This window comes from Brachycentrus maculatus, unplaced genomic scaffold (genome assembly GCF_059751285.1).
Source record: "Brachycentrus maculatus isolate JH-2025_06_01 unplaced genomic scaffold, ASM5975128v1 h1tg000259l, whole genome shotgun sequence".
Taxonomy (NCBI): Eukaryota; Metazoa; Arthropoda; class Insecta; order Trichoptera; family Brachycentridae; genus Brachycentrus; species Brachycentrus maculatus.
Genome location: NW_028281010.1, coordinates 14048 through 41777, shown reverse-complemented (window position 1 = coordinate 41777; position 27730 = coordinate 14048). Strand labels below are relative to the sequence as shown.

Below are 27730 nucleotides of genomic sequence, written 5' to 3'. Positions count from 1 at the left end.
AAAAAAATCTTACAGATGGATACAGGAGGAAAAATAAAACACTAACTAGTTTAAATACGGGCCGTTTTATTTAATACAAATGTACAAAACAAAATACAGTAGGCCCAAAATAAAGCTGGTGTTAATACATAATACATAATGGTGAATGATCGAGTGATGTTTGTGACGAGTGAAATCCATAAGCGATGTTAAAATCATTAAATTAATCATAAGTAGCGAAGTGCCAACACGGCGGAATAACTCAGGCACCGACAAATACAAATGTCTCCATTCAAAAGTATGTAGATCACGTGCGAATGTAAGGAATACATTCTAACATCTATCGTACGCGCGTACACACTAACAGTAGTAAAGTTGGCGGCAGAAAGTCTGGAAATTATACGCAAGCATGACCAAAAATGGTCAAATTCTGTTCCGTAGGCTTCAGAATACAGTCGGACATGTCTACAGCTGATTAGCAAATAGAGTCTGATCCTTCTCACTTTTCCCGCAGCAATTCTAGCAAAATTTCTTACACGGATATTAATTTTTTTCATCACTGTGTACAAAAATGTTAAAAAATATAGTAAAATACACAGTGCGAAAATTATACTCAAAAGCCGATGTGTGGTGTTTTCAATGGACTAGAATTTTATATATATCCTTGGTCAGCCTGCAAATGTTAGGATGAAGAATGTTGAGAAGCTCCGGTTGATGGGGGAACTAGTTGCCGTCGTTGGGCGAGCGGACGTCGTCGATCTTGAGAATCATCTTGACAAGTTGCGTGGCGAGCGCTATCTGCTGCTTCTTGCTGTTGAGAGATTCTATGATGTGCATCGCCTTCATGTCGTTGGTGCCTGAAACACGACGGAACATGTACAATAATGTAATCCCTCCCCGTGATATCTGCACGTAATCTACGTGAACGTCGGCGGGCATACTAACCATTGCTCATGCAGTCGATGCCGAGGGCCGGGTTCTTCTCGGCCAGCTGGCGCGCCTTGATCTCGGAGAGGGCGTCGATGGGGTTGAGGCCGCTGTTCTCGGCGAGCGCCAGCGGGATGGCCTCGAGCGCGTCGGAGAAGGCGCGGAAGGCATGGCGGCGCAGGCCCGCCTGGCGGTCGGCCAGCGCGGCCGCGTGCAGCGAGCAGGCCGCCTCGGCCGCGCCGCCGCCGAACACCACGCGCGCGTCGCGCACCAGGCTGCGCACCACGCACAGCGCGTCGTGCACCGAGCGCTTGGCTTCCTCCACGGCCATGCGCGTGCCGCCACGCACCAGGATGGTGACGGCGCGCGAGTCCCCGCAGCCCTCGATGACGGTCATCTGGTCGCCCGTGGTGCCGAAGCTGAGCTCGCGCACGACGGCGGCGCGCCCGAGCTTGGCGGGCGACAGCTCCTCGAAGCGCGGCACGATGCGGCCGCCGGTGGCGATGGCCACCAGCTCGATCTCGGGCCCGCCCACCCAGCGGATGGCCGGCAGCTCCTCCGACAGCAGCAGGTGGTTGGCCTCGTCGTCGAAGCCCCACTGGCACAGCGCCAGCGTGGCGCCCGCGTCCTGCAACACGAGGCGCTTAGTCAGTCCGCCGGCGCGCGACACACTTCTGTGTGACACCCTCGGCCCACTCGGCCCGCAGCACTCACCTTGACTTGCTTCACCATCTGCCTGAACTTGTCCTGCTCGTACTGCCGCAGCGCCTTGTAGTCCTCCGTGGAGCTGACGGTGAGCTTGTGCTTGGTTTTAGGTTTTGGCGGCTCAAACGGGCAAGTGAGAATGGCTATCTTCACATCCTGGAACCATATTCAATCGAATAAAATAATTAAACATTAAATTGATTAAGAAGTAAATTTGCCAATTGCAAAACCCATAAGGTTACAAGTAATATTAAAATTGATTAAAAGGGGCTATGTAGATCACTGCGGGCCACTTTAATTAAACTGTAAAATATTTATCTGCAATTTTGGAAACAAATACATTTTTTATTTTATTTTTCTAGAGATCATCACTCTCACAGTTTCTAACTGCTGGTGGAAAACCACGCCATCAAGCCCGTAGTGGCAAAGGCGCGCTTGCCAAATTTATTGCGCTGATTGCGAGCCAGTGAGATTACTTTACCCACGCTAGTTATAGCTGATAAAAGCGCGAGACATCTATCGGGAGCTTGTGTAGAACTCCGTATTATGCATCGCTTTATACGCAGGGTTTGTTTAGTACCCTTTGGGCAATTGTTTCAGTGCAGTTGGTAACTCACAAAGAAAGAACCGGCATTGGCTGACTCAAATCCAAGATATTTCTCTCTCTCATAGTTGAGACACTGGTGTAATGGTGCAATGAACTGGGGCGAGGGGTCAGGGTTACCTTGAGCAGCTTGGGCATCTGGGGATGGCTCATGGTCTTGTCCAGCACGACTCCGTGCACGAGGAGCGAGTCCTCCAGCTTGCCGCCGACCTTGCCCTCCACCTTCATGAGCTCGAAGTTCACGTCGCGCTTGTCCAGGTCCGCCACGGCCAGCACGGCCTGCACGGCGATCTCGGCCATCTGGCGGTGGCAGCGGTTGATGATCTTGCTGGCGAGCGTGGTCATGGCGGTGCGCACGAGCGGCTCCGGGTTGGCGCGGTCGATGGGGAAGGGCTCGGCGATGGAGTCGAGGTGCGCGAGGCAGGCGCGCGCCGCCTCGTCGTAGCCGTCGGCGATGCGCGTGGGGTGGATGCCCTTGTCGATGAGCGCCAGCGCCTGCTCCAGCAGCGCGCCCGCCAGCACCACCACGCCCGTGGTGCCGTCCCCGATCTCGTCGTCCTGGCTCTGCGCCAGCTGCGCCAGCAGCTTGGCGATCTCGTGCCCCGCGTCCATGAGCTTCAAGATGGTGGCCCCGTCGTTGGTGACCGTCACGTCCCCGTCGGGGGACACCAGCAGCTTGTCCAGCCCGCGCGGTCCCAGCGACGTGCGGATCATGGCCGCCGTCTGGCACGCCGCATTTATGTGCGACTGGAACCACAACACAACCATAGTCACTCTCCGTCAATCCAAACCTAACCCCCTACCACTCGGGACTAAGTATATTTAAGAATATAATAATTAATTATATACTTAAGTATATAATAATTAATTATTCTCGAGGAAGAAGCTGTTTGGTTGGGACTATATGTAGTGACTTTAAAACAAAGTTATAATTTATTACTTTATTAATAAAGGCAAGTAAAGATCTTAATATAGTGAAAATAAAATGAAAAATACAGCAAAAAATTTATAATAGTAAAAATAATGACAACAGTATGAAAAATCATAAAATATAAAATTTAAAAAAATCGTAATAAAATAAGAACAACTTAACAATAAAAGACTTTCTGGGTAGTCCAACACCACGATGACTTGACCGAAACCACTCCTAATTCAAGTCTCTAGCTAATTCCCACTTGGCCAAGTGTGCCGCCGGCCAATCCACACAATCTGTTCCAGGAGTGCGGAGTTGGTGCGCGACAAAGCGGTTCCTCATTTCTCCAAGAAGTGTCTTAACATTTTTTTCTTTTTCATATTAGTTTCTATGTTAAATAGTTACTTATTGCATTAACCACAATGAGGTATTAAGAATAAAAATACACTTTTCTTTGTGGGACAATTTTGTCACCAGAAACCAGATTAATATGCAATTATTAATGTCTTTGGAAAATAAAAACAAATTAAAAGAAAAAAAAACAAAAATGAAACGGTCGATGGCGAGCCGACGGATGGACAACGGTACCTTCGCATAGACAAGTTCGATCTTTTTAGGAAGTCGTAAATTAATTGTTAATAATTTTGGGCGACTATAAAGGGAAAACTATACTTTTATTTAATTAAAAGAAAATTAGACCATAATTGCACATTTTCCTTTTGAATATAGGGAGTGTTTTATCACATGACTAACTTAACCTAAATATTGTCTTAATAATAAAAGGTTTATTATATTTACAAACAACATAAACGACTATTTCATCTTTTTTATAATGAATAAAATATAAACAGTGCGTGATTATATTTGCAGGTAAAGGATTTCAGGTGATTTTAGAAAAATGTGTGTATACTCCCACTCCTATAAGAACAATCTAGATTGTTGAGATTTTGACAGCTGATTTATATTTCGTTTTTTAAAGGAATATACTAATTAAATTGACACGGGATGAGAAACAATATGAATCGATGGTAGGATATGATTATTTAGGTAGATATTTGTGAGGAATCGATACAATAACACAGTAAATATTTTAATTTCAATTACTTTGAGGGCATCGTTGCCGGTGAGCCTTTTTTGTTGATCTTGGTCCCTTATAATTATAAATGGACGGCCAAATTCGTCAAAGGCAACCGTCCCCGGAAAAGCAGTCATGATGGCGGCCTTTCACGAATTCAGATTTCACAGATGATCTTTGATTACACTCGTTATAAATACTTTCTCACTCGATCCACCATTCGTATTTATAATTTTAAATACTTAAAAGAACACTAACAGTATTGCCCTCTCTCTCCATTTTCGTGTATGAAAAATTGCCATTTATTAAAAAATATATTATCGTACTTACCGTCATAGTTTTGAGAGCTATTTTTTCTAATTGTTATGTTTATATATCTTCTTATTCTATCTCTTATCGTTAATCAATAGTAAACTTGTCAATGTTTTGCATTGACGAAATGATAAAGTGAACCATAATAACATAGGATCAGCCTGTGGCTGTCGGGGGTAACGTATTTATTATTATTTTTATATACCATTGCAGGGCTAGAGTAAATAACTTTATTTATTGTGACCCATAGGAATCATTTTCAGGGCTTGTGAAACACTAAACTATTACACTTGAGAAGCTGATAGAAAAATGCCTGTCAAGTATTAAATTTTAAAATTAATTTATTAAATTTATCCATGAACCTCTGTAAGGGTTCAGGAGGTAAAGAACTTCCGAAATGAGTTATCGGTTCTAAAATCATTTGGTCTATTTGGTGTTGATAAAATTTTGTCATAAATTCCGAGTTTTGCGTATGTACCTAGAGTCCTAGAGAACTTCGATCGAAGTTGTTCAGAAAATCATTGCTTTGCATATGACGTACGGGACAGGACACGCGGCACGTCGATGTAATAAAAAAAATAATCTTAGAAACTAACAAGACATTCGTAAAGATTATTTTTATCACGGCTTCGTAAAAGTAGGCAGAAAGAATAAAATACCACACCACTCTGTATTTGCAAACATTCTTACCTTCTTTCACTTTTATGCATATCCTTATACATACCAGTCGATCGTTCTGGATTGATACCTGACCTGACTATTTTCAAATATTTGGAATACTTTCAAAAATCCTCTTTTCTTTTAAAGATAAAACACTTGTAAAAGACCATTCTTTGAGAACCACAAATGTTTTCATCAATAGGTAAAAAATGCAAACGTTTGTATTTTCATTAGGTAAGTACTTTTCTTGGATATAAAAGTTTATTTTGTTGAATCAAATATAGCAACACCGACGTTCCTTTTTGTCAGAAGTTTTTAGATTTTGTGATTTGTGTGTGTTCTTCGAGGTAAAAATCTTAAAATATTGAATCCATCTTGCTATTTTAATTAGTGTTAGTGATCAATAATTATTTTTCCAACTTTACTCGTGAAATCGTCGTCGCTATTTCCATTATAATTCGGAAAATACCGGGCGAAATTTTAAAAATAATAACATGCTCTGTCGCGAAGTGTCCTTGTTTACATGGAGCTCGAAATATTATATGTGCTTTCTACTGTCTTATATTGAATTTCAGCTGGTTAAAACGACAGGAATTCAAGCTTCATTACAGTGGTTGATTAACCATTAGGTTTTTTTAATTGATTAATTTTCTGCGTTGTTGAATTTTTACCTTTGAATTGCCGCCATTGCCGGTTACTTAGTTTAGGATTTCTTCACATTGCCGGTGTTTTTGGAGTTTATTTTTAACTTTGAACTCTTCTCAATTTCCGCCAGTGTTAATGTTGAAATTCGAATGAAACTTTTATTACTTTCTGAAGATTTATTTAAAATCTTAAAAATTAAACTTGATTAAAAAGTTATTGAATTTGCAGAAATTTGTTTCGTATAGGTTTTATCTCTTAATTTCTTTAATGTTTAAAAACAGGATGCGGTTTTTGTTCAATAATAATTATTATTATTAGAGCTATAATATTAGCTCAGTTATTAATACTTAAGTAGATTGGTTATGTCAGTATTGATTTATAACTCGACCAAACTTCAAATGAATTATTAATTTTTGATTGTATTATGAATAAACAGTTCATTTTCAACTATTACTTATATTCGAAGATTTTATTTTTAAGGAAGAAATTATTGGGAAAATGACTTTCCTGTTCGATATTGGTCCTTCAGTAAAATTAGAGTAGACACGGCAAGGTAGCGGTTAGTGAAGGTCCCTAGTACAGCGGGCGTGTGTGTGTTGCAGCGCACACTTCCTCCCGACGGTCCAGCGGTACAGCGCAGCGCACGACATGCCGGAGCTGGACAAGGCCGCCGCGCCCGAGAAGGTGGACAAGAAGCCCGACACGGCCGAGTCCGACAGTGACTCCGACGACACCATCCCCGAACTCGAGGACGCCGGTACATTCTCCGCCCTTTCCTAGACATTAGCCATTTCCGTTTCGATTCCCGGGAGGGAGTCTAATTAATATTAGTGATATTTCACTCTTATTAGAGTATAGAACTACCCTCGCCTGGTACCTGCAGGACACCGCTCTCATACAATGCCATGCCCTTATACACCACTGGCTGCGCAGCCAGTGGTGTATAAGGGCATGGCAGCGAGGTATGAGATATGCATGCGCGCGCGCATACATATTTAAAAAAATATATTCTAGTGTGAAAAAAATCCACGGGATGTATTTTTAAAATACAAAACAATAACAAAAAGTGTTAAAGTGTTAACAATAAAAAAATTCTAATTATGGACCTTTCTTTTGTATGAGTTTTACTTGTACATAAATTTCCATTACTCTATGGGTGACTTGTACATTTATTGTTGTGTTATTTTTAGTACTTCAAATGCAACTGTGTAAACAATTGAACTTATCGATATGATTTGCGAAACAGCTTGTGGAATTGTTGAATTTTGCGTAAATTGTATGTACTTGTATTGCAGGCGCACCCGGGGCTGATGGCATCGTGAACCCCATCGCCGGCATCGACAATGTATCCAAGGCCAAGCAGTCGCGGGGGGAGAAGAAGGCCAGGAAGATCATGAGCAAGCTCGGACTCAAACCCGTAAGTTACATTCCACTAACTGCAATCGGAAGATAACGCCCGCTCTCCGTATACTTCGGGTCGCATATTTGGCAACGCTCGTTCCAAATACTGTAAAAATGTACGTCGTTCCAGGTGCTGGGAGTGAGCCGCGTGACCATCCGCAAGTCCAAGAACATCCTGTTTGTGATCAACAACCCCGACGTGTACAAAAACCCCATGGTGGACACGTACATCGTGTTCGGCGAGGCCAAGATCGAGGACCTGTCGCAGCAGGCGACGGTGGCGGCCGCGGAGAAGTTCATCGCGTCGGAGGCGGCGCCCGCGCCCGCGGAGCCCGGCGCCGGCGCCCCCGCGGCCGGTCCCGCGCCCATCGCCGAGGAGGAGGAGGGCGTGGACGAGTCCGGCGTGGACGAGAAGGACATCGAGATCGTCATGTCGCAGGCCATCGTGTCGCGCCCGCGGGCCGTGCGCGCGCTCAAGAAGAACCAGAACGACATTGTCAACGCCATCATGGTGAGTACCCCATCCCACCGGGTGCCGTGTATACCGCTGGCAGTTGTATAACGTGTGCTTCTCTCCGCAGGACCTCACCATGTAGCGGGCGCGCAGCGGCAAGTCCTCCCCTCACCGCGTGTATATACTCTACAGAATGTTATGTCCGTCACAACGAGAGCGAGAGATGATTTATCCTTGTATTTTTATTTGATAAAATGTTAATCATAAGACACATTAAAATGAACTAAAAACTTTCTTTGTGTTTAATTTATTCTGTTTTTATTATTATTATTATTTCTTATTTTTAAAGGTTTTTCTTAACTTTGTAAGATAAAAACAATTTAATTTAATTACTTAGTGGAATAAATATTATTTGAATATAAATATGCACACACAATGAGAACATTTACATTTACAGTTCTCAAAACTAGTATTCTTTTAATTCATAAACTTAAGAGTTTAAAGTGCTTTCTTTTTATATTCAAATAAGATAAATGAATTGGGGGAAAAAAATACTGTTTATACAGATTATTGGCCTTCTGTATGTTTATGAATATCTATACCAATAAGAATTTAAACATTTTTGTTTTTTTTTTATATTTGAAGCTCTAACTTTGTGATTTTCCATTTTAATTATAATTTTTATTTTTTTCATGTCTGTTTTCAACATTGGTTAAAATATATATTGGGATTTTTTTAGGAAATTAGTGAAAGATTTGAATCACCTGGCAGAAACATAAAATTTAAACCGAAACAAAAAAATTGATAAAATCATTGATGGTAAAATAAAGTTAGCATTTTGTAACTTAAAAATGGTATACTACATTCAATGTACAGTAAGTCCTCTAAGGTTTTTGTGTAAGTTGAAAAATCACGTAAGTCAAAAACAAATATTTGTGATTTCTTTTATGGATATGGTATGTAATAATATGCTTCAGTTTCAAAAAAAATAAGTGAAAAACTAACTAACTAACCATCACGCCGCTTCACCGCAGGGGTAGGCAGAGAGAATAGAACGCCACACCGCTTTGTCTTTGCAAACATTCTTCGCCTCTTCCACGTTCATGCATCTCCTCATACATACCTGCCGATTATTACGACTCCTAACCTGACCTTTAGGTTTATCTCAGCTTTGCATTCCTTCCTTATTTCACTATTCGAACATCTATCACACATCATTTTGTCACACATTCTTCCAAGAGATCGCAATCCGACTGCATTCAGTCTACTAAGTACATATGTGAAAACTGAATAGATCTACATGCATATATTTAATAAAACATTATTTTTAGTATTTATCATTTATTTACATATGTACATAATTATTTATGTCTAAATAGAGTTACATTTATGTACAAACTGCTTTGAGAGAGGGGGAGGGGGTGCCAGTGCCGTTTCTCTCCTTCTCATTCCAGCAACCAAAAAGTTAAAGTTTATGTAAACAAAAGACTTGAGGAAAAAGAAACATTTTAAAAAAATGTGTAAGTTGGAATTCACGTAACTAGAGAACTTACTGTACTAATAACAGATGTTCAGGGTCTCCCTACGCTGTAACAGACTGGCACCCCCCGCACTCCGGGTCGAGGGTGATAAGTAGGTAAGCGCACGGGTCAAACAAATAAAGTAAGTTATGTCGGGCGTTATTGTAATATATATTCTTTCAATTGTAGAAGTTTCATTCTGTCTAAAGCTTTAATTAAAACAACAGAAGTTGAATAAACAAAACATTTTGCCATCAAATATGACTTGAAGATTTCTTCAATTACCAAGTTACCAGTCAGATTTGAAAAAATACAAGTATGTACATTAATTTCCATTAAAAATGTAATATGAATGACATTCATTTCATTTTTTTATCCTTTTCGTAGAAATATATCCTTACGTAAACTAATGTTTTCGACATAAGGATGTTCAATGTATATTTTTTTGTCGGAAGTATGCATTAAAAAAATGGTATTATTTTTATCCGATTTTTCCTTCACTTTTATCCTATTTGATTGATACTGAAGTACGGGTTGAATGAAAGTTTTATTACAAGTAAAAATTCATACATTTAAGTTTAACTCGTTTGCCTTAAAATAATACTATGTTACCTAGGTGGGTATTTATGTGAAATTATTACATAAGGGCCCGACTAACAAGTTTATCGACTGACAATTTATTAGTATAATCGGTCATAATATTCGCCGCTAGCAACTCGCACATCTCGCCACAGAAGTACATTGCATCACCGAGAAGGCACTATAAGCTTATTGAAAAATAATATGAAAATACATCTCTCCTTATCTCACCCATTGAAACCGGCGCAGATAAAAAGAGACAAAGTGTTAATAACAAACAATTCGCGGAGGTTTAAAATAAAGGACAGAGCGCTACAAAACGCGATTTTTCTTCAACAAATGATTTGTTTATCGGGTTAGTATCATTGTAAAGCAATAAAAAACCATCAATATGTGTGGAGTACGTAAAATTATATTCTCCTCCCTGAGTATACCTCGGGATAATACCCAATGTTCCGAATGTGGAACGTCAGTTGCAGGGAAGAAGGGGGGGGGGGTAGGCTTATATTATTTGAAGCTCGTATATTCTAAGCTTACGATCTATTAATATAATTCTATGGAAACTTATCTATGAAAAATAGTCGCGAGCTGTCAGAAGGTTGGCGGGTCGCATGTTTTGTTGTCGTAAATTTTGCGCATTTGTTGTTGTGAATATATTATCATTAGTGATTGATTGATGCCAAAATGACGACCGAACAAAAATTCCACGCAGCCGTGAATGTCATCAGAAGCCTTCCAAAAAGCGGTGAGTGGAAAACTTTAACTTGCTGGTATTATAAATTGTGTTTGATTTCTCTTTCATTATTGGTAATTTGTTACTAATTTGTTTCAACACCCTTTACCGACGAAGTTGCCTCGCTTTTTATTGAGTAATGACAATCGATTTCACGTTTATCTATTAAATATATCGCAACAAAATGTAAATGTAAGAATTGAAGAAAAACCACATTCTAATTATTTTATTATAAAATACATTAACGTATTATAATATTTCAAAATAAAACACGTAAATACCGATTGATATTACCAATAATTTTCACCAAAATAATACTTACGTTAATACTTCATTGTTGACATTTCTGTGACGTTTGAATGACAATTAAAATAAAACAGGGTTGTCACAAATTTATAAATTTCGTTCAGGGCGTTACTTTTAATGAGCGGCATGGTTAATTGTTTATTAAATCGGTTTAATTTTTTTGGAACGGTGTGATTTAATTGATGCCATTTTGTAAAACACTTTATTTACCGCAAAAGTTTATTTATTGAATGAATGAAAAACTACATTACAATAAATAAATGAAATTCTGCCAAGGATTTTTTTCGGGAATTCATATATTAAGTTTTTCATAGATCAGCGCACATGATGCCGAGTGTGTTATGAAGAAGATCCTCTTGACTGAACCTCAATTATAAGTGGTCTTAGCCTCAAAACTGGAACTGCGCGATGCGATTACTTGTGAAACAACCATTACAAGTATAAAAGTTTCAGAACTCTATATGTACAATTATAAACACATACTTATTGCTATAATTCCATCTGTCAAATGTTCTAGTGATGTGAATCCGCGATATGCTATTACATACTGCGCTTGAATAGCGCCGTTTTTGTTAGGCAACCCTGAAAATTCCTTTGTTATTCATTATCTCACGAAATTAACTGTTCTTTGTTTAAAATACAAATGTACGTTATTATTAATTTATGAATGGTATAAAATATGTAAAGCATCCAGCCAGGTACTTATTTACAATATTAAGTACGTACAATCAACTGGGTACCTTTGGACTCCCGGGGGTAACATTCAACACATTTTAAAAATCCAATTCTATTCCAATCTATCCTAGTCAATAATACAAACATCGCTATATAATTTTTTTTATCATTAACTTATATGTATATATATAATTTTATTTTGATCCAAAACTAATATTTGTCCATTACATATCTTTTGCATTTTAATTTAAAAGTATCTACCCAGTCATAATTAGTTCCTTTTTTGCGCCATCTCTATTTGCTTCGTACATTCACATTTGTTATATGTACATAAGGCAGTTTTGTTTTGTTTTCCTTTCTAGTCTTACATTCTAAGAATCTCTCGTTGTATGGTTATGGAGTAACTCGATTATTTTTTATTTATTCTGGCAGCACCGCGGTATTATCCAACAATTTTGTTTGCTTTATTTGCAACGTTAAATTTAACGCTTCGATTATTCGACATATCATGTAAGAGCTTAATCGGTATCTCAACCGCATCATCCACCTCAATTGACTTCCTCATTTATGGTAATCAAGCAAATCCAGTATAAAAAATACGAAAAATGTCGAAAGTAACCCCAGGTGGGCTGCATATCGACCTGTTCACATCGTAACAATGGTTTCACACGAGCCGGATTTTAACGTTCGGTTAAGTTCATTATCCGCCGTAATTCTAAAAGCTGGTCTCCCCTTTCGGTCGCTCCATATAGCTTCTCTTCCTGTCTTCCTTTTATCGTGTCAGTGATGGGGTTGTCGCGTCGCAGGATTGTATTAAATCATTTTCCTAACTGTCTTCTGCAGTTTCCAATAAGGTCGGGTTTTCGTTCGTCGGGACTCGTCACTCGTCACTCGTCACTCGTCAATAACGACAATTCAGCACCTCCGAGTCCCGACCTCGCGCGACCTATCTTATGTACGTAAATCCCAAAAGTTATACGAGTATCTAAGATTTAAGTTTTGATCTGAGATTTCTCGGTGGAATTGCATTTTATAAAATAAAACATTAACTATGTGTGGCCAGTGACCAGCTTTGTCGTTCAAACTGGTGATGCCCAGTCGAACTCCGTCACCGGTCAAATAATACAAACGTGGAAAAAACTATATAAGTAGTTGTTGTTTTATTGTATAAAGATACTAGAAGTACATTGTAGTGCTACAAAATTCCTTATACAGTATGTATCTTGCACATCGTTTTAACTCCTTTTGTACCTATATAATACTTTTCGTTTTTATTTTATTTCATTGTATTTTTTATCTTTATATATATTTTTTAGCAAAAACGAAAAAATAACTGTAAATAAATAAATACGGAAACAGCCCGTATATTCCCTTCACCGCGTGTCATCGGCAAAAAGAAAATTATGAATCTTAAAGGCCTATAAAATGCTGTAATGCTGAAAACCTGATTATTTAAATAAACCTTTCATTGAAAATATTGATCGTGCAAAATATAATATTGGAAAATGTGGCAGCCCCAAACTTCACTGTCCAGGATATACTGTATATAAATATTCCAAGTATATATATTTTTTCTTTTTATCGTTTTTAAATGCCCGTTGAAGTATCGGGCCATGACATTATTTCAAAATATACTTAAATGGGTTGTAATAAAATAACATCGCGTAGAACTGTTTCGAGATAAATGTGTTCTTCTTGCAACAGAGCAGCGAACTGCCAACTGACAACCAGTCGGAGAGAGGAGTATTTCGTCGCTATGATTTTTTAGAAGCTTATTTTTTTTACTTTTTACGGCTAATTTTTATAATATTCGTAAAAAGTCGAATCTGATCGTTGAAAAGTTGTTCTCATTGACCTTTGGTCCAACTCTTTAGTGGATCTTTACATATTAATGCGATTATTAATAAACGAATATAATATGTATGAATATGAATATGTAGATATATGTGTATATATTATATTACGTTCGGAGTGAACGCTGAAACTTGAAATATTTATTTTAAGTGAAAAAATAAGCTATAAGTGTAAAAATTGTGTTTTTTGTAAATATCTTAGCAGAGGCGGATAACTTTTGTCGAGGAGGGAAGTCGGAAGTCTGGGACCTCCGACAGTCTGGGAATACGGAAGTGTGGGACGCGACTTACGACATTTTATTGGCTGGCTTATCTATGGCTCAGTGGGTCTTCGCGAAACAGGGTTTATATGTTTATATGTGTGTGTGTATGTGTATGTGTCTGCGTGTATTATCACCGAGTGCAGCGTTGCCAGCCCTACTGAAATCGAGTTGATTGTGTCGAATTTTTGGATCGGTGTCCGGCGCCATTTTCTTCTTCTCCAGTAAGACGAGGCATAGTGTCCCGGTAGAGAGACGGGACGGATCCTCGCTCCACCGGCGGCTGCGGCAGCTGGACTGAGAAAGTGAAAGAAAGAGACAAATAAAGCGTTACATCAAGATGAAAGTTGGTGGCGAGCTGCAGTGCCGAGTGCCGAGCGCCGATACCTCTACCGGCGCTACTCCGCCGGCACCCCTTCAACTGCCCGACCTTTCTCCTCTGCCTCCGCACGCACAAGTAAAGTGCCCGCAGAACCGATCAATCAAATCTATAACTTCACTCTTTTCCCCGCTTGTCTTTAAAAAAATACAGGCAGAAATGATCACTCGAGTCAACCTGCGACAGGCCGTAAGCTCTGCCAGTGTTCAACGACTTCCACATTCCGTTCTCATATAATTCCGTCTCGAAACGGGTAAATCTATTTAGACAAATGCGGCAATTCGCATGTAAAAACATGTAATATAAATAATTAATATAAATTTTTCCGTCAATGCGAGACAGACATCTAAATAAACGCACGACGGTTGTGGTCCCGCTCTGGGCGGTTGGAGCTCTGAGCCAGAGTTTCCGGGTTCGAGCCCACTCTACTACAATTTGATACCTATTTTTAATAAAGAGTTACTTAGGTCCCCGACAATAGTACGAAATTGAAATATTTGTGCGTATTATGAATATTTCTCTTTTTGATATTTCAATAAATAAATGCTAAATGCCGAATTCTCACCTCAATCTCGAGGTTATTTGCTAATAATATTAACTCTCGCTAGCGAGTTTCCCCGCTTCGGCTTAAAAAAAACTTAATGATGAAATTCTAAGCGTTAATATCACACTTCTCACCTTTTTTTTGACAGTCAAACAATAACCGGTTCCGAGTCATACGTCTCCCGAGTGTGCAATTCAATTAAGCCGCATTAAAACTGAGAAAATTCAAACCGAGTTGCCTTTTTTGTTGTTGAGGAAATGTGGAAGGAATTTCAAAATGTTCATTTCACAATAACTTACAAAATAATAGATGTATTGTACAATATTATATTAACACGTTCACCGCGTATAAAATAATGTCATACAGATATTTTTTTTTTGGAAACCCATAACTTTATTCAAAACTAAATTCGACTTTCTGTTTAAACATCGTAAATTAAATCGTATTCTTTCGTGTTTTCAAAACACATAAAACTGGCACGAATCCTTATCTGTACGACCCCCGTTCGATGCGCGGCTGCAACATTTGTACGGACACGGGAGCCGTGTTCGACGCACAGAACGTGTTAAGGCCTAATGAAATACGTAGGAAATGATTGATTTTTTTGTTAGGAATTGAATAAAATAACAGCCATTCGACGAAATGTCAAACTAAAGTTTATTGATAGATTTATATTATCCACTGACACTTCGTGATGGAATTGCATTTTTAATATATTATTAGATTAAAACCAATATTTTTAGCTTTTCCACTTTTTTTATTTGACCAGCGACCGGGTTTCGTCGTTACCGACATCATCAGACCAGTCTGATGATGTCGGTAACGACGAAACCCGGTCGCTGGTCAAATAAAAAAAGGGGAAAAGCTAAAAATATTGGTTTTAATCTAATAATATATTAAAGTTTATTGGCCGAACGAAAGAATTGAGATTGTCTATAGTGTGCTTTTCCAAAACGTGTATTTATTGTCGTTGGAAATTTTGTTTAACAAAACGAATTAGGTTGCATCTATATCGATTTAAAGCTCGTGAGAAAAATTAAGATATTAACTGCACGAGGGTAGTGCACAGGGGGAGGGGGAGGGGGAGGGGGATCTGCTATTTTGGTTTATTGGATAAAACCAAGTAAATAAGGTATTTACCATTGCAAGTTACTCGTGTACCGGTTTGGCTAGTTATTGTGAACTCAGAACGAGTTATAAAACTAGAAATACAATATTACACCTAAATTGCGCGAGTTAAGTGATTATGACGCAAGTACCTACACGACGAACGGGTGATGTCGCGGTGCGGGTGAACCCGGGTACACGGCGTGCGGAAAGTATTGCACCCATTCGTGACGCAAGCACTCGACTGCTCGCTCGTCTGCCGCTCTTGGAGGAACCGCTGAGCAGTTTCACACTCGCCTGTCCCGAAACACACTCTAGCTTCCGCTACATTCGTACGTGTAGTCTTATATGCCCTCCGGTTACGTATAATTTTGACACGACCAGATTTTAGGTTCTGGTTAATTTGATCGTGCCGAGTCTTTCTTTGTCGTCCTCGCTTTGTCTCCTATTTAAATTTTCGTGTATACTCTCCAGGTCATTCTCTCGGCATACATTCGCTCCATTCATCCAAAACCACCTTTCAAAACTGCATTATCTGTTGTTTAGCACATGACCATACATGAAAATTATTGTGGATGAAAATTTTATCGACGAATCGCTCCTGTGAAAGGTATATTCGCTTAGTATTCTAAGTACCCGGGTCCCGAGCGGAGGGAATTGACCATTACATATGACAAAGGTGAATATTCGCTCAATGTTTTAGCGTTTCGACTGGACATCCTGTATACATATTATCGTGATAATGACAACTGACTTTTGACTTGTAATAGCTTCGCTGTAATCAGCGATGACAATCAGTGACAATCACCGTGATGTGGTTAGCTAAAAAGGCGTAAACGCCATTAAATATTTACTTGGGATTTTTTAAAATGCAATTCGTTTATCTGGCAGTGCGCTTCATATGCTCCGCTCTCTACTGGTGTAGAGCCGAGCATGCGGAGTGCACTGCCAGCTACTGTACTTCGTGTCGTCCCGAGTAGTTCAGGTTACTGTCGGCAGTGGACGTCCTGGACGGCTCCGGGCACGGCTTGCTGCGTCGGTAGCCTTGTTTCCACGTTGCTCGCATTCTGAGCCTTCGCGAGGTGCCACGCTTGCGGCCGTATGTACGCGAGCGTCGAATTGGCGGCATTTGGCATTTGCCGAGCGTAATTTCCATCTCCAGACATCAACCTGCCGAGCTGGTTGTTCAGCGCCGAGTCTGGGTTCTCGGATGATTACGTATCTTGCGAAACTGAAGACAACAAACTTTTTATGGCAAAAACTGGTCCAATCGTAGAAAGAAAGTTCGCTCTCTGGCGGCACGTACAATGTTTACTTACAGCGCGGTGAAAGGTCAAGCACGTTGCCACGGCGCGCATCCTCGTACCTACATTACACTACACTACGCTACACCACTACACGTACACACGCAATAACAATAGCGGCTAATCGCAAATGACTGATATGCTTGTTGCTCGCGATAAACAAATGTCGAGTGTGTGCTTACTGTGCATATATATGTACGTGGCGAGTACCTTTGCCCGCGATAGGGATTGTTGGGGTCCCAGAGCTGCCCAACCCGCTCGCTTCCGAACGCCCGTGAATTTTCCAATACGACTCTTCGTTTCCTCATTTGAAAATCCGAGAAAACGTTTTGAACTTATCGAGTATTAAAAAGGTCATTCTTATGATTCTTATCTAAATTAATTGAAATGAAGCGATGTTGAAATTGAGTGGGCCTGTTAGTACACAAAAATGTAATTTTTTCCTTATACCTTTGTATACATCAGTGATCGTCACACGGTAGCTCGTGAGCTACCCGAGCGGTAGCTCGCCGAGGCTTTTTCGGTGGCTCGCGTAGGATATTAAATTTGCTTAGTATTTTATTTTATTATTTTTAATCACACCTATTTAGAATTATTATTTTGTTTATAAATAAATATTTAAAGTAAGCATTTTGTGTTTTATTGTTAACCTGATGTATTAATTCATTTAAACTAACATAAAAATATTACGTATGGTACGATAAGGGCCGATGATATAAAAACAAACTATAAAGAGGAAATTTGTGTAGGTAGCTCACCGGACAAGGTCAATTTCTGAAAGTAGCGCACATCCTTATTGAGTTTGGAAACCACTGATATATTCCACATAACTTTTACTAATATGTGTATACATATTAGTATAAGTTATGTGGATATAGTCTAATACAATAACTTACGTTAAAATCCTCTATGCAAAAAACATACGAGTAGAAAAATCTTACTATTCTATATGTTCGTCCAAGATAACACTGCGTCAATACAATGCGGTGCTCTATGCACCACTGGGTGCGGATAAGGGTTAGAAGAATATCCTTTCTAATCGGCATCCAATGTAGCATAGTTCATCGCGTCGACACGGTGTTATCTTGGTCGTTAGTCGCGCGAAGGCAAGGTCATCAGCCCTGCGCTTCAGGTACCGGTCCAGGGTGATATTAAATAAAAAAATCTAAATACGAATATTTCTCCGCTTTAAGTTTAGTATGTATCCATCCCCGAAGAAGATAAGGTGTTTGTCGAAAACGGTCGGAACAATAATACCAAAAATAAAAGCGGTCGAAAATAATGTCTATGTTTTACTAGAAAGAATTATGATATACAAGTGTCGGTGAATAGGACGTGCACTTCGAGCGGCCCAATACACCCGCAGATCCATCGCCACTATCAGCTTTGTACAATAACAGACTTGACCTTTGCTCAATTTCATTTTTTTGCTTGTATTAATGACCTCAAACTTCAAACCCGTTCGCTGTCTTCCTGTACTGGTATAGAGACATCTATTGACGGTTTTAAAACGAGTAATTTATTTATCCAAGACTCGAACCTACAGTAAGCGGCGTATCTACAAATAATGGACAATTGTCACTTTTTTGTTGGCAATTAAATTAACATAAATAGACCCCGATACAATTATGAATATTCTCATATTGTTTATTGATTGTACGTGAATATTGTGGAGTAACATGGTGATTTAAATATAAAAACATAACACTCGTATAATATCACTTTTTTATTTTATTAGTGTAAACATGACTTACTAACATCCTTATCCATGGTTTTATTGAATATTCTCTCTTTTCCATTCAACTACACTGAGCCACAGCAACGCGTTTTGGGGTACCGCTAGTTTAAAATTTAAAAAATGTTTTTACACATAGTAACTTTATTAAAATGGTTGATGTGTGCTTTAAATATTTAAAATGCTATCCCTGTTTTTTTTTAAAATATGCTACTGTTTCTCAGTGTCCAAAATTATAAATTTCAGTTAGTGGATTCACTTCGGAGACTGTACAAGTATATCATTACTATATTCTCGATATTATTAATATTAAAAAGCATTTACTTTGTGGTTAGTCATTTTTACTTATTTATTTTTTTACAAAAATGTTAATTATACTAGTATAAAACCACTCATTGAGATTTTTATGTCTACCGGTTTGGAGACGTACCCGTCTCTTCGTCGGGACAATCACTACCACTAGTGGTACCACCTGACGAAGAGACGGGTACGTCTGGAAGCCGGTAGACATAATAATCTCGGTGAGTGGTTATATACTAATATTTTTAACATTTTCGTAAAAAACTAAATAAATATCATTACTGTTTGCAGGTTCGTATCAGCCGAGCAACGAGCTGATGCTGCGCTTCTACTCCTTCTTCAAGCAAGCCACCGAGGGGCCGTGCACCAAGTCCAAGCCCGCCTTCTGGGATATGGTCAACAAGTAAACACTATTTATTACTCGGAGGCGGACAGACTCAATCCACACACTAAACTGTTCATCCTATTGGTGTTCAGTTAGAGCTGTCTCGGTGATCTTCCCTATTACTGCACTTTCATACTCACATTAAAAGTTATTATTATGTAATAATGACACACACTGTAATACGTTAACCTTACGGTGTTGCGGTGGTGGTCGGCTACCGTACGGGTGGTTGCGGGCTCGAGCCCCGGGGGCGCAGGAGCAGGAGGCGAAGGGGAGAGAGACAGTAGATAGAAAGAGCTAAAATTGGATATTTTTCAGAGCTAAATGGGACGCCTGGAAGAAGCTCGGCGATATGTCCGCCGAGAAGGCCATGGAGGGCTACGTCTCCGAGTTGCACAAGGTAATATCCCCATTTACTCATTTTAAAAACACATCATTGTCGCACTGTCACATGTTCCGGTTATGCCGGTCACTACCGGTGTCGGCGGAGTGCCGAGGCCTTTGTGATAGGGGAGATACACGCATCTACAAGTTACAGCTACCAGTAATACCTATGTAGGTTCACAAATGTACTCGTATGCTACTTACCAATCTTAGAAAAACATGCTACTAGATAGTTCATTTAAAGTGAAAAAATCTTCTTTCTATTCTTACTTCAATAACTTTGGTAAATTGCTTCAATAAGGTCAAAGTTTAAGAGGTAAATTTAACTAAAATAAAGTATAAAAATTGTTTCAATGGGATTCTGTCAGAGCTCAGTGTGCCGCCCTCGGGACAGTTGTCTCGCGCTTGAACGAGCTACACTAGCCGCGCATCGCAGGCGTTTCTAGGTAGATGAAAATAACTTCAGGGAATACTTATCTGTATGGCCAAACTTTAAGCTGTTTTTTGAAAACGAGATGCTCAATGGATGATTTTGTGTCAGATTGTGGAGACCATGTCGTACACGGACAATGTGGCGGCCTTCTTCGACACGGTGGGCTCCGACGTCCCCGTCAACCGGGACGACCTGTACCTCGTGGCTGGCGACGTGCTCGGGGGCTCCTCCTCGTCCCCGCCCACCCCTGCTGGTAAATATATAAACTGCATAGTTGACGCGTTATATATTCATCGTAATCCACCGCAGGATTATATCGGATATCCAGTCTGATTGTTTTATAGCCGCATAAACTCTAGAGCCTCGGCCGGAAGGGTCCCCGGATCACCGGACATGGCGGCGACATGCCCAGTACACTGGGCATGTCGCCGACTAGCCCCGACGCTAGCGCGCCAGTCAGAAGCCGAGAGTGCTGTAGACACGGGAGATGGGAGCCGAGTGTGCGCGGCATGCGGGACTAACTTTATGCCCGATACCCGACCTAACCTAACCTACCCCGGATAACTCAATCCGGACTAACAAGGAGGCTATTTTAATTAACTTAACTTATTTTCGATATACTTGATTTAGTCAATATAAAATAGGCTCTAATCTGATCATACTCTAATCAGAATGACCGACATAACGTTGCGACCACTCTTTGCGGAGCCTCGTGCACCACTGTGCACCACTGGTTGTGGGTAACATAATAAAGAGAGAGGATCCTAGCTCTTTATTTATTTTGTGGGTTATGCATCATATTTATAAATATATTTATGATTGCCCTTAAATTAATCGGTAGGATTTTTTAAAACGCATTATACTTCTGCACTGAGCTCAGAGGGGTATATTTAGACATTTCGCAGCCATTCTTGTCAGAAGTAGTTCCTAATGCAGTATTTCTGTAGTCTGGCTAGAATGTACCGAGAAGCGAGTCTCGGGTCCCTCTGTGCTCGGTGCGCCAGTGTGAGTGCGTACTAACATACATGGGGCCGTGGTCTAGTGGAGGTCTAGTGGAGGTGGCGAGCGGTGAATTCAACGCCTTCCTTTGTAATACTTGCAGGAACTCACGACAAGAGGCCGGAGGGATTGCACAACGGCCACTTCTCCGCCGCGGACTCCGAGGACGAGTATATAGACACGGTAGACGTGGGTATTGATTATTACCAGAGGGACGCTCCCATCCGCACCGACACCCGCAACAGGAGCGCCATCACCCCACCTCGTTCAGTTAACAAACCAGATAACATCCCATTAATCCGGTGCCGTATGCACGAGCTACTGTCTCTTTAAGACAAGGAAGAAGGAATAACCTTTTTACTCCCGGCAAAATAATATTTTAACACTTTTTTAATACTTTAATTAATGTTTTGATGATGGTACTGCGCTGTGTGTAAACAGTATGCCTATTGCGTGTTGGGCACGATTCAACGTGGTGCAGACTGTGTCAACTGCCTAGTGGGCTATATCCGGGCTCGCACAGAATACGTGCGACAGGCACTATCCAAAGTAGCACATACCGTGTGTGAACCGCGAGTAAAGAGTTGACGCATTTTATTAAAAGCTGTTGACTATCCCAGTTTCTTTGTCAAGAACTAAATTCCGTAATTGTGCTACCAAGATTTTATAAAACTGGTTATCCTTTCTTTAAAAAAGTAAAAATACTCAGAATGGCGCTGATTTGATATTCAGCGGCTCGCAAAGAAGTGACGCAGGTGCCATGCGGTCGGGTTGAACAGTAGTGGTCGTGTTGCAGAGTGAAGAGTCGGAGATCCCCCCGCGGCGCGATGAGGCGGCGCACCCCCCCGCGGCCCCCCCCACCTTCCGACACAACGGCCACGCCGTCCTCCCCGCCTCGGAGCACTCCTCCTACGACTCCGCCAAGGCCATGGACACGAGTGAGTAACCTGTAGAGCGAGTGGCACGCAAGCAGTGCTGGATCTAGCGCCCCGTCGCTGAATGACGAGAGATGTGAATGTACGCATCTGTAAATTAGCGAGTGAATGCACATACATAGTAGATCCGGCACTCTGCGTAGGTGTGATTGATATGTAGATGTGTGCGGAAGTTACATATGTTATATAGTTATATGATGGTTTACAGATAACAGAGTACTGGATGAGCTCAGAAGAACCGTGAACTGCCTGGAGCAGGATGTCGCATCACTCAAGGCTAGAGTGTCCGTCTTCGAAAAGGAACGCAAAAGGCTCGAAAAGGTATTTGTTTTTACAGCAAAGCTGTGTCTTATACGAGTACGAGTTATGCTCTTCTTCTTAGGTAGGCCTACTGCTCCCTGTCCGTAATGTTTCCCAGTAATAGCGGTAATGTCATTAACCCCGAGCTTCTTCACTCGCGTCGCATCACTCCTAGATCCGAGGATCCGGAGCGACGCGTGGATCCGCTCTCTCTCGTCACCGGAAGGATGCGACATAATAGTTTTCTCATTGCAGAGCATCATGTGGAGGCAGCCGGGCTGGTGGCCGCTGAAAGACGTAAGTCCGGCGCTGCTGGCGGCCATCCTCGTGTGGCCGCTGGTGGCCAACCGCCTCGCGACCGTCGTGCGCCGGAAGCATTGACGCCGCGCCCGCCGACGCCGTCGCACTCCGTCCTTCCGGCGTGTCCCGCTAGAGTCGCCGCCCCCCGCTCCGGACGAGCCGCGCTATCGGTGGCAATTTGCGCCGCTTTGTCGTATACTGCCCGAAGGTGGAGTGATCACTCGACTACTCCGGTGTGACATGAAACGCAACGATGGAGAAGCGTTGTGTTTTCCGTCTGTTTTTCTTTAGATCAGCCCCGGCGCAGTAGTTCCCCGGTTGCACAATATCATCGTCGCATCAGCATATTGGGAATTTTTTAACATTCACCCGTCCGAAAACCAAACCTCGGTAGGGAACTGCTGCAAACAAATTGAGAGACTGATCACTGCGCCTCGGTGTAATTACTCTAGCCTCGGCAATCTTGAATTCATCGGGATCTACCGAGACAGGAGCTCTACCGGGATGGGGGGTCTACTGGGACTAGGGCTCCAACAGGGTGAGGGCTCTACTAGGACAACGGCTCTACCGGGACGTGGGCTGTACTGGCACAGGGGTTCAACTTGGGAACTGGAATGGAAAATTTTGCTTTTAGTTTCCTCAATTATAGAATATTTGAGAATAAATCCCGAAACAATATATATAGTATTCATTGTGATGTTTAGTCAAATGTATTTCGAAAATTTACTTAAATATGTTGTAAAGTTAACCAGCGCACTGCGCACTGCGCACCATTTGATACAGACATAAGGAAATAAGAAGAAAAATGATGAAATCATTCATACTTTTGTGTGTTCAAATGCATGTTTGTTGGTATGTACGCACGGTACGTTGCAAGAGCTGCCGGTGCGATGTGGTCCTGACGGGGCAACTTCTCCCGCTGCAATTGAATTACCCGGTCACCGGGTCCCGACGCGCCGTGTCCCCCCCATCCTCAACAGTGTACCGGGCATTCCAGTACACTTTCACTAAAGTACTGGGCGAATGGGAAATTCAACGGAGGGGAATAGTGGGCGGAGCATTCGGGGTCACATACTCTTAGAAGCGCACCATTCTGGCTGCGTTGATTCTGGTTCTGCGAGAACGGAATATAGCTTATAATTTTGTAAACAACTGGAAAACGGGTAATTTATTAAATTAATATATGATTTAGTAATTGTCGACTTACTACCCGGCGGAAGCGCCATACGAACTGCCGGGGTTCGAGGCCCGGAGCGGGCGGTCACTGTTATTGTAATCACTTTCTTATTCGTAATTTGTAAAATACACTTTCATCACATTTTTCTCTTTATTACTTTTTATGTTTAGGCTGATGCCGGAACGGGGCGGTCTTTTGGGAAGTATGTACCACCGCCAGTACTAGACTATGATAACTCCAAAAATGCGCATTGTAGGGCTTTTTTAAGCAAATGAATTAATTCTTGTTGTAATCTGCAAAGTAATCAGGGAAACGGAAGGATTTGGCTGTCTATATTTTAGTGCGACGTCTCTAGTCATCCCGACGGCAAGGGTCCCTCGGGACCGCGCCGCTGCGGAGGTTACGTGGGTACGTGCAAGAGGGTTCTTGATGTATCGGAAGCAAAGAACCGAAGGCAGTGGGAACTTTTATCCGCTACTTTAATGTCGTTGTTACTAACTTTACAAGACCATGCATATGCGTAAGGATGTCACGTGTCGCCAACTTACTATATTGCTGCAAGCGAATTTTATTAATAAATATGGATATATTTGGATTTTTATAAATACAAAGAGAAGACGGGTCCCGTGGCATAGTATTTATTAATTTTATAAAAGATAAATATTTGTGTTTTTATTATATACATATTATTCGTGAGCCTTAGCGTCTCACTAAAAATAGGTTTCAAATTGTTGTAGAGTGAGCTCGAGCCCTGAAACTCTGACTCGGAGACCGCAACAGTCACATGTCCCGTCCGGTCGGTTCTAGCAGGCTGAGTAATATACGGGTCATCTTCCGATCCTTACAGGGCACTGCGGTGGATCGATGCGGTATCCGCGTGTGCCAAGTTCACGGTGTAGTGCTCCGTTAATTAAGGCTATTTTTAATGATTTTAACAAATGGATAATGTTTATTTTATTGTTATTTTGTGCCAAAATGTCATGTCAATAAGAACATAACCGCAACTATATGTAAGTGTATTATAAAAGTCACTATATTTTAAAATAATTGCGCACTATCGGGCTAAAATGTATGAATTTGATATGATAAAATTTTTTTTTGACACTCGTAATTTGTACATTCTTTAAAACAAACATAGTCGTCAAATGTTCGCTTAATGGTGAAGACTGACCTCCACATTTGGTCGTAACATAACACGTTACGATGCGAGTATTCAGGCAGTCAGAACAGCGAGCCGAGCGCTCCATCCGTAGATTCGGGTGCTCGGTGATGCTCGCCGCGAGCGATGTTACGACGAAATGCTCCGGCCAGTCTCCACCCTGAGGATGTACACTCTCTCGTATTAAGCACTCGGAATGTGTTAAACCAAGCGATGTATCGGACAAAATATATTATACTTTTCAAATGGACTGTTTTATTATTTTTCACCTCATAAGAAATAAGTGCACTCATCGGGCCGCTCGAGAGAGGCGCTCCGGGCACTGGAGAGGAGCCGGAAGGCCGGCGACTCCCTTCCACGGGAGGGGAGGGCCCACTGATCCCATCACTTGTGGAATTTCACACTCATTCTTAACCTTCCCGTCTCGGTGATATGTATTTACTTTAGGAATTCATTTTTAAATCAAAAAAAGATTTTTTGAGTCTACTAAGTTGTATTTTATTAAAAACACATAAAAATTAATATTGCGACAATTGTTTCGCCTAGTTGTGGCATTTTCAAACGAATGCGAAGATTAAATGGACTGACGGTCCTTATGTAGCTATACAATTCTAGGTACTTAAGTGTCTACTTCGAAAAATCCGAAAATTGATTTAAAAATTAATTCATAAATCAAAATGAAGTTCTACAAACTAAACGCCAAAACAAAAAATTAATTTGTATTTACTACAACTCTACTTTTAAAATGAGAATATCAATATAAAATACAATAAATACGGGCTCACAATTTTTGTATTCCTCCGTAATATAAGAATGTATTACGTAAAATTACTATAACATAAAGTTATTCATTTTTCCCGTTTTCAAACCACATTTTCATATGATGTACAAAATACATATCACCGGAAAGGTTAAGATAGAAGATATATAAAGAGGTTAGGAACCATTTAGATACAAAATAAGCTTTGAAGAAGATAATTGTGAAAAGAAATATCCTTCTATGTATTAGTAACAGAACCATCTGACTTCTCTTATGTTAAAAATAACACTTGAAAACAATAAACACAATTTGGTAGGGCATATAGGCTCTGAATTATACGAGTTTTATTATAAAAAGGCAACCAAATTTTTCATACACTGGAATAATAGGAGCTACACAATATTTTTATGAATTTTTCTTCAGCCACATATGTATACTATTTGCATACAATAAATTCTGTGTACAAGGTGCCCATAAGGCTACCATACGTTCATTCATAGAGCGTGAGCCTCCAACCAGTGTTATTCTGTGTGCATACAAGGTGACCATATGGCTACCATACGTTCATTCATAGAGCGTGAGCCTCCAACCAGTGCTATTCTGTGTGCATACAAGGTGACCATATAACTACCATACGTTCATTCATAGCGCGTGAGCCTCCAACCAGTGCTATTCTATGTGCATACAAGGTGCCCGTATGGCTACCATACGTCCATTCATAGAGCATCAGCCTCCAACCAGTGCTATTCTGTGGGCATACAAGGTGACCATATGGCTACCATACGTTCATTCATAGAGCGTGAGCCTCCAACCAGTGCTATTCTATGTGCATACAAGGTGCCCGTATGGCTACCATACGTTCATTCATAGAGCGTGAGCCTCCAACCAGTGCTATTCTGTGTGCATACAAGTTGACCATATGGCTACCATACGTTCATTCATAGAGCGTGAGCCTCCAACCAGTGCTATTCTGTGTGCATACAAGGTGACCATATAACTACCATACGTTCATTCATAGCGCGTGAGCCTCCAACCAGTGCTATTCTATGTGCATACAAGGTGCCCGTATGGCTACCATACGTCCATTCATAGAGCATCAGCCTCCAACCAGTGCTATTCTGTGGGCATACAAGGTGACCATATGGCTACCATAGATTCATTCCGCCACCGAGAACACCCTGGTCAAATAGGTTTCTTCAAGGTATCAGAATTTAACATAACCTTAACAAAACCTAATCTAGCTTTACAAAAATTACTGAAATCTTACCTAACCCAACAAAATTTCGTAACTAATAGGTTTCTTAGCCAAACTTAACAAGACTTTCCTCCCAGCAATGGCCAAATGCCGAAAAGTCAATGATTGGCTCACACTAGATTATCCCTCCTGTTCTCAGATTTAACCTACGAGTAGAAGTAACAAAAACCCACTAACTGATGTATACATTTCGTACATGATAAAGATAAAAATGCAACTCTCATAAAAAAAACTAATTAAACGAAACTTTACCTTAACTAACATAAAAACACATTACGCTTTATATATTGGAAACAGTATTTGAAAAAATATACATATTTGCTGTTGCATAGATTTGGCAACATTGTAATGGGCAAAATCAATTTGTATCGTCGAAGGCAGCGCGGTGTAATTTTACGTATCTGTGTTTTAACACACTAAGCGGGTGTTTTTTATTCTAATTGTCGATTCTACTTATTTTGTAATATTTTGTTCATTAATAATACACTCTGCTCTTAATTATTTTATTCGTCAATATTTGTCTTTCATTAGGTTTATTTTGTAATACTTTGTCAACAAAAATACACTTTCCTCTTGATTTTTCATAAATTTTCGTAAATCAAAAGTATTGATAAAAAAATCACTACTGATATCAATATAACTACAACACGGGATCGATCCCTTTGGCGCGTCT

At 40.6% G+C, this 27730-nt stretch overlaps 3 protein-coding genes across 6 annotated transcripts; 2 read left to right on the top strand and 1 right to left on the bottom strand.

The window, feature by feature from the left end:
* Positions 1-46: 46 nt before the first annotated feature.
* On the bottom strand, positions 47-4458 carry CCT5 (chaperonin containing TCP1 subunit 5). The gene is made up of 5 exons (XM_088265908.1): positions 4233-4458; positions 2336-2962; positions 1621-1767; positions 925-1534; positions 47-836 (listed from the first exon to the last, which is right to left on the bottom strand). Exons 1-5 carry the CDS (start codon positions 4338-4340, stop codon positions 703-705), a joined length of 1626 nt encoding a protein of 541 aa, XP_088122034.1. The 5' UTR covers positions 4341-4458; the 3' UTR covers positions 47-702.
* Positions 4459-5472: 1014 nt separating this feature from the next.
* On the top strand, positions 5473-7968 carry Nacalpha (nascent polypeptide associated complex protein alpha subunit). 2 transcript variants are annotated; one of them, XM_088265928.1, is made up of 5 exons: positions 5473-5522; positions 6423-6577; positions 7116-7237; positions 7352-7732; positions 7803-7968. In XM_088265928.1, the coding sequence occupies exons 2-5, from the start codon at positions 6469-6471 to the stop codon at positions 7815-7817; spliced, it is 627 nt and encodes a 208-aa protein (XP_088122054.1). In that variant the 5' UTR covers positions 5473-5522; positions 6423-6468; the 3' UTR covers positions 7818-7968. The 2 variants fall into 2 exon arrangements, with proteins under 2 accessions (XP_088122054.1, XP_088122055.1); XM_088265929.1 differs by having other exon boundaries at positions 5473-5804.
* A 2385-nt stretch (positions 7969-10353) lies between these two features.
* LOC148305853 (acyl-CoA-binding domain-containing protein 5) lies at positions 10354-25292 on the top strand. Of its 3 annotated transcripts, none has more exons than XM_088265922.1 (8): positions 10354-10519; positions 19262-19373; positions 19674-19755; positions 20281-20425; positions 21275-21354; positions 21968-22109; positions 22315-22427; positions 22662-25292. In XM_088265922.1, exons 1-8 carry the CDS (start codon positions 10459-10461, stop codon positions 22785-22787), a joined length of 861 nt encoding a protein of 286 aa, XP_088122048.1. In that variant the 5' UTR covers positions 10354-10458; the 3' UTR covers positions 22788-25292. The 3 variants fall into 3 exon arrangements, with proteins under 3 accessions (XP_088122048.1, XP_088122047.1, XP_088122046.1); XM_088265921.1 differs by having other exon boundaries at positions 21275-21360; XM_088265920.1 differs by having other exon boundaries at positions 21275-21441; positions 22662-25286.
* The last annotated feature ends 2438 nt before the right edge of the window (positions 25293-27730 follow it).